Consider the following 7457-nt stretch of genomic DNA (forward strand, 5'->3'; position numbering starts at 1 on the left):
GAACTAAACTAAAATCATGAGAACTTGAAATTATTCTCTATACAATCACTGGAACAAAATATGAAAAAGAGAAAAAAAAATCACTGAAAAGTCGAATTGAACATAATTCATTTGACCAATGAAAGAATACTAAATCCAATGTTTTCACTCAACAAAAAATAGAGAGATTATTTTTCAAGTTTGATTGAAATTCATTCTCCTTTTTCCAAAAGTTTTCTTGAATGATGAAAGACCAAAACTTTCAATAATTTCTGAAATGAATATGATGAATTCCACTGACCCAAACAACATTTCCACATACTCAATTGATCACGATTCCCAACCTGGTACACTACTACGAAAAACCCTCTCTCTTAAGACTTAACTGAAACTTTTCAGAAACGGATTTGTTGTGATCTATTTTGGGAGGGGAGGATAAACCTTCAAGTTCAAGCAAAGATTTGTAATCTTCTCACGAATCCTACTTAAGATACTCCACAACTCTCTTAATGTCTTCAAAAAAGTAAAAAGCCAACTATAATTTGATTGATTAATGAATCTCCTATGTATATATTTACATATATTTATAACCTTAAGAACCAAAAGAAAAATCAACAAGAAATTCAAAAAAAGTATGATTGATGAATAAGATATGATTTTTAGAAGGAACTTGAATATAAAAGCATATGAAAAAAAAACTTGCAAAAAAAAGCTGATCAAAACAAATGATAAAATAATCAAAAAAGAGAAAAAGAAAGAAGAAAGTGTGCATATTTACAACAATTCTATATAAAAAAAATCTATCTATTGATTGATATATTTAAATCAAAACTTCATTCATTGATTCATTCATTCATTCAAAAAAGATTCAATAAGACTTGAACTCCAACATGAAACCCAATCAATCCAACCAAACCCAACCACTGAAACCTTAAATCCGAAGCACTTCCCATCCTATCAAAATTCAAATCAGATCCTAATGCATTACAAAACACGTTCCCGAACCGATCAGTAGACCTAAAGCCACCCATCCGATTCCCATTCTCATCCCCACCCTGTAAATCAATCGAATTCAAATACTTGGTATACCCATAAGCCGAACTAATAGACTGTCTTGAAGGACATTTCCAACCGAAGAACGGAGGACAAGTAGCAGCTACATAATCACATGTTTCAATACAAGGAGGGATTTCACCATACGAGAATGAAGGAGAGTTGGTAAGGTTTAGTAAGGTAGGAGTTCTAGATTTAGAAAGATCGGCTCGGTTTAAAACTAATTGAGGTATCCAAGGGTCTTGAAGATCTTGAAAAGAAGAGTTCATCAAGAAAGGTGAATCAGTACACCTAGGTAAGATCATCCCACAAACCCAATTCGTGTAAGCTTTTAAACAATCACCACAACCGGTGATAAACGAATACCTGCCAGAAGAATCATTGTTACAGGGATAGGTGTTTAAGACGGTTGAGAAGTTTTGGAGGTGGGGGATCAGTTGTGATTGATAGAAGGTGATTAGGTCGGGTGTTGAGATTGATGGTGGTGATGGGACTGAGTATGCTAGTTCTGGACAAAATGAAAGATCACGTAATAGTCTACAATTATTAGCTAAACAAAATCAAACAAATCAAACAATCAACATCAAAATTTAGGATTTCTTGATCAAATCTTGAAAGAAAAAACTTACCGATTTTAGTTTTAAAATTCACATAAGGCCAAAGTTTACCAGTTTGAAGATTATTAATCACCAAACCAGGTTGAAAGAGCCAAGCAGTATAATTAGTGGCAGCACTAAGACCTTGTAACCAATACTGAGTACGTTGACCAACGACCAGATCCGAGACTCTAAAATCCCTATCTAATTTAATTCCAGTATTTTGAGACGAAGGTAAATCGATACCTAAGTTTCGATTTGTTAAAGAAGTTTGAATTTGATTGACTTTAACCAATTCAGTTGTACTAGAAGAATTCAATAATTGTATAGCACATAAAGAAGAAGATAATCCGAGTGGAAAACTTGAAGGAGTTTTGATGATGAATGGGAAAAAATCTTTGATTTGCAATGGAGATGTGTCTGTTATTGGTTGATATAAACTTGAATCTGATCCTGTCAAGAGAGCATTAGTTTGATCTGTATCTTCGACTTTGAATGCAGGAAAGGAGTTGACTTGATGGATCGGTTGATGATCTATAGCTAATTGAATTGACCAAGCTTGAGGATCATCAGGTGTAGGAGACCTTAGATAAATCCATAATCCGACCGAATTGATGATGGTCAGATTAGCAAAGCCAAGGTAAGAAGAAGCAGTTGAACCTAGTTTGTGATGAGTTGGTAAATGATTTGGATTAGGAGATTGATTGACAGTCGAATTTGATATGATTAAGATCTTATCATATTCGATTTGAACTTGATTTAATTTAGAAAGTGGTGGTGAACAAAGATTTAAAGTGATATAAATCAAATCTGATGTTTCTTTTTCTGTTGTTGTTGTTCTTGGTGGAGGTAAATGATATAAGATTGAAGTTGAGATTGAAGTGGTATTGAGAAATGGTAAATTGTTAATTTCGATTAAAGTTGAAGTTGATTGAGAGATTGAAAAGTGAATCAAGTTAAAGATGATATTGAATCGTAGCAATCTTATCAAGTTGATGTTCTTGTTCTTGAGAATGTTCTTTTTCTTGAGAATCTGATTGTTCTTTTTGTTCAACATTTTGTTTTGTTTTTCTTCTTTTTTCAAGTTTTGGATTAGCACTAGTTCAACTTATAATACAAACTTAACCATCACTTAAACTTATGTAACACTTAACATCAAAATATCAACTATCACTATCACTACCGAATCTTAATCCCATCCCAACAATTAAGTGGATACTCTCCATGAGCCAAGAACTGACTCTTGCCTCACAAATTTAACATTGGTTTGATGTTGTCTGTTGAACAACGAACTCATTGCTATTTGGAAATGTTGTTGTATATCAAAACAAATTAAAAGGAATAATTTGATTGAAAGGTCAAAATCAAGTCTCTATTAAACTAGCTCTCTTTAGAATCTCAATCAAAGAATAATTTAAACCCCATCATTCAAATTCACATCAAATCCAAAAAACCAACCAAACCAAACCTTCTACAACCATATCATTTTATACAATCATCATCTCTTTCTTTCCAAAGAAAAACTAAATCTTAACACCATCCAAAGAAAACATCTGAACCAAGCCCACTTCCTGAACCCATCCCTTCCCATCACCTCTTACTCTTTTCTCACAAGACCTTTCACAAGTATAAACCAAAATCGTACCAAAATCAAGTCCAGTCTTGACGTCTTCTTTTTCTTCAATTCCTAATGAACTCAAAACAGTTGAAAGGATTTGAAACTCAATCATCAAATTCGATCGACCACAATTCCCACAAACTTGAACTTCTTCAAACCGGTTTGAATCTTGATCAGATGCCCATAATGGTTTAATAGCCGGTTCAGTGACTTTTAAATACCTAAACCAATTCACCATTTCGGTACGAAGTTTAATAGATTGTTGACTAGAATTTTTATTTTCGAATGATGATGTTTGGTTGACTTACCGTAAGATTTGATCTGGCGCTCTTGATAAACGTGATTGGAATTTCAAGAATGTAAGATCGACTGGAGCTTTTGTGTCTTTCATCTTAGCATCTTCTTCATCTGTTTTCGATTCTAGTTCGTTACACGTTGAGATTGCTATAACAATCCAATCCAAATCCAAATTCAATTCTCCATTTTCAAACACAAAAAATAACATTATCATCATCATGAAAGACACCTACCAGATTGTTTTAATCCTTCAACAATCGTATCTTCAGGTTCTTCATCACAAACCAATTCCCATTCACGAAACTCTTTATCCAAAACCAATCCATCATGCTTCCCTTCTTCTTCTTCTTCGGATGAAATCAAATCAGATTCTTCTTCAGAAACTTGAAATCGAAAAACTTTCAATCCTCCTGATCGATTGGTTTCAATACATTTCATCTTTCGACAAATAAATATATAAATCGTTCTTAGATATGCATTAGGATTTTCATCATCTGGCGCATTCATCTATTGAATCTAAATCAGTACAAAACCAACTTTACAGACTAGAGAGAGAAGAGTACGATATTTTACCTGTAAAAGAAAAGCCATAGGTTCAGAACAAGTCGAACATTTGACAGCTTCATTCTCCAATGGCATCTTCGGATCCAACCAAATCTAAAAAACCCAAAAAGAAAAGTTAATGTTCAACCTCATTCCAACATAGTGAATCCAAACTCTTACAGGTCTTCCTCCAATCTTTCCAGTCATAGTCTTAATATCCAATTTCTGACCATTCATAGACTTCAAAAACCCAAGTTCAACTAAATCACATTCTTCCTCTTCCTCTTCTTCTTCCTCATCTTCATCTTCATTTTCATCTTCATCATACTGATCTAACCCACTACCACCAGATAATCTTAATGGATCAGATTCAGATCCTAATTCATCGGCTTCTGCTACATCAGACCTAGGTGAATCTAAATCCATAACCTTCACATCTTGATTAAAATCAGTCATATTGATCAATGGGTTCGTTAATTGGATGGTCGCAGCCTCTGAAAGTTCCTTATCAAACTCTTCGTTATCTTTCATAATTGCAGCCTAACCCAAAAATCAAAAAAAAACTTAGTTTAAGATGAGTTCTCTTCAAGGAGTAGTTTATACTATTTTGTTGACTTACTTCAAGTGATGGTCTTAGAGGGATACTTGCGGATTCAGTTGATGATTCTTCTGGAGTAGACCTCTTAACATAAAGTGCAAAGATATGACCACCATTCATATGGATCCCAGCTGGATCATTCAAAACGGTTTCAAGTGTGACCTGGATTAAGAAAGAAAGATTCGAATTTGAGCTTAGAATTGACAAAGAATTTGAAAAGTGAAAGCAAATAAACTAACAGAGCTAATTTGTCTATCAAGAATCTTATACCAACTTCCGTCATCAGCTTTAGTATAAGTCCACATATGATCTCTTCCTGCGAATCCATCTGAAACTACCACTGCACATAAATCATGAGGTCCGACTTCTTTCATCTGAGGTATGTCAAAAACTGCCTTTGATGCAGCTTGAGCAGTTGCAGCTTTTAACTCAAGACCTACATAGGTTATCAAATCATCCACCGTGAATAGTATTTCATCAGAATGAGGATCAAGATAAACATACTGGTGATTTCAGCTTCTAATTTCTCTAAAGCGGCTCGAAATTTAGGTAACATTTCTTTCTTTTGAGATTCACGTTCTGTAGAGGTAGTGATTGGAAATTGACTTTCTTGAGATAAATAATCGACGACTGATTTCAAGTTAGAAACCACATCTTTACCCTACGAAAAGCAAATGATCAAAAAACAAAACCAATCATCAGTTTTTTGTTTCTTTCAAACCTATATCTTGATATCACAACAGAATCAAATCAAATCAAGAAGAAGAAAAAAACTGATCAACCGACTAAAAAAGAAGAAGAAAAAGGAAAACAGAAAGAAAGAGAAAAGTCTCCAACATATATAAGATATAAATTATTCATTCACCCCGGCTTTCGCCAGCTGATCTCGTCTGACTAACGAAACATCAGCTTCACCTTCGATCTTACTAATCTCTTCCCTTAAGTCAGTGATCACATGTCTCTTGTCAAGCAAATATCGATCCACATAAAATTCAGATTCCAATCCGAACGGTTTTCTTTGTTCTAAAGTAGATAAACATGAAGTATTCGAATCATTAGTCCATCCAAAGTTATTATGGTTTTTTCGATCGATTTCAAATGCAATGATTTGTGAAGTTCCGTCTAAGAAATGAGCTGAATTCGATTCTGGTAACCATACTTGTGCATCGATGCCTGAATAAATATCATTGAGCGCTGAACCCATCGTGTTTAGGATAAGACATGTGGTTGAGTTATCGGATTGAGAAGCTTGAACTTGAACTTCTGTATCCGGTAATGGTAATGACATTTTATGACCTCGCCAATGAAACAATCTATAATGAAAGAATTGTAAAGATTCAACATATGTCAACTTTGTTCGAGTCATTTGATCATCAATTCTAGATACATGATCCAATTAGAACTTTACCTTTTCTCATCTTCGTATTGTTTAGCGTGTTCCTCAGTATCACCTCCTTCCACTAATTTCAGTTGTTGATACAGATCCGAACAAAGTTCTTTCCATGTTTCTGCTATCGTTTCATATGCCTTATGACATCCCTTATTAGGTTCGTTAAGTGACCAAACAATATTCTCGCCTTCTTCATATCCCATACATAAAGATATCTCTCTGACATCCAAGTAAGACCGTTTTGAATGTGTCATCAATGCAAATAATCTTTGTACAGCCAAAATAACTGAAAAAGAAAATCAGAAAATCTTAGTCAGATTTGTAATGATTTGGGAAACCATTCTGATTGAAATTCAAAGCTTAGGGGAAACAAAACAAAATCACTGACGTTCTATAGGATAAGGTTCTGGAGACCAAGAATCTTCTGTTCGCCATTTACTTTCTCCCTTCCATAAGCCTTCTACATCATGGTCTACCAAAGGTTGAAGATCAGGGATTGCAGGTGGTTTGAAAGCTAAAATCCGATCCCTGAAAGGTTTAGCTGCATACAAAACATTCAAAACAGCAGGAAGAAAGACGAGATGTGGGTTTTGAACTCGTAAAGCAACTGGCCTGAAACAGAAACATTAGAACATCATGTTTTTGGTATCATACTTGTTGAATTGTGTATCGTATCGCTCACTTTCCAAGTTCTCGAACCCTTTGAGTAGGATAAGGATGAAGAAACCTTCCAGAGTTTTCCAGAGTTCTAGAACTACTCATCGCCAGACTTTCTTCTAAAGCTTTACTCATCTGTTCTTCCTCTGTTCCTAATTCTTTAATAGGTTCATTTTCAGATTGGTTTAGATTCATGACTTGTCCATTGGGTTCGAGACTTGCACGAATGGCTGCTTTTAATTGATCTTCAAATGACATCACTGGAACTGATGGTTCTGAAATCCCTTTGGTTGATGCTTGATTCTCAGATTGGTTTTTCGTAGGAACGGTAATCAAACTCGACGATCGAGTCACCGGTCCAGGTCGTGTAGAACGAGGAGGTTGGGATGAACTGAACACTTCGGTGGGGGTTAGACTACCCGTTACTGTCATTGGTTGATAAGATCCCTTGGGTGGTGAACTTGGTAGAACTAATGGTTCTCGACTTTCTTCTAGTTCTGTTTCGGAAATCAAAGCTGGAAGCTCATTTGATCCAGATGGATCTAAATCCCAAATTTTGCTAACATCTAGCTGAGCACTAGGAAATGGAATTGATTAACAAATGATCGAATTCCGGAAGAAACATCCTAAAACAAATTTTGATTCAACTCACTTTTGTTGATTAGAAGAAGATAGTTTAGGTGAAGGTGGTAATTGAATATCCGGTTCACCCCAAGTCGTCGTCAT

General features: G+C 34.9%; 2 protein-coding genes across 2 annotated transcripts; both read right to left on the reverse strand.

Annotated features, from left to right (window-relative positions):
* Window positions 1-503: 503 nt before the first annotated feature.
* On the reverse strand, window positions 504-2685 carry MELLADRAFT_117395 (uncharacterized protein; the record flags this gene model as incomplete). The annotated part of the gene is made up of 2 exons (XM_007413590.1): window positions 504-1582; window positions 1662-2685. 2 exons carry the CDS (start codon window positions 2683-2685, stop codon window positions 837-839), a joined length of 1770 nt encoding a protein of 589 aa, XP_007413652.1.
* Window positions 2686-3151: 466 nt separating this feature from the next.
* On the reverse strand, window positions 3152-7457 carry MELLADRAFT_90379 (uncharacterized protein; the record flags this gene model as incomplete). The annotated part of the gene is made up of 13 exons (XM_007413589.1): window positions 3152-3512; window positions 3555-3690; window positions 3777-4050; window positions 4117-4200; window positions 4267-4626; window positions 4706-4846; window positions 4924-5120; window positions 5189-5345; window positions 5550-5997; window positions 6093-6360; window positions 6463-6686; window positions 6757-7308; window positions 7384-7457. 13 exons carry the CDS (start codon window positions 7455-7457, stop codon window positions 3152-3154), a joined length of 3276 nt encoding a protein of 1091 aa, XP_007413651.1.

This window comes from Melampsora larici-populina (assembly GCF_000204055.1).
Source record: "Melampsora larici-populina 98AG31 unplaced genomic scaffold MELLAscaffold_37, whole genome shotgun sequence".
Lineage (NCBI taxonomy): Eukaryota > Fungi > Basidiomycota > Pucciniomycetes > Pucciniales > Melampsoraceae > Melampsora > Melampsora laricis-populina.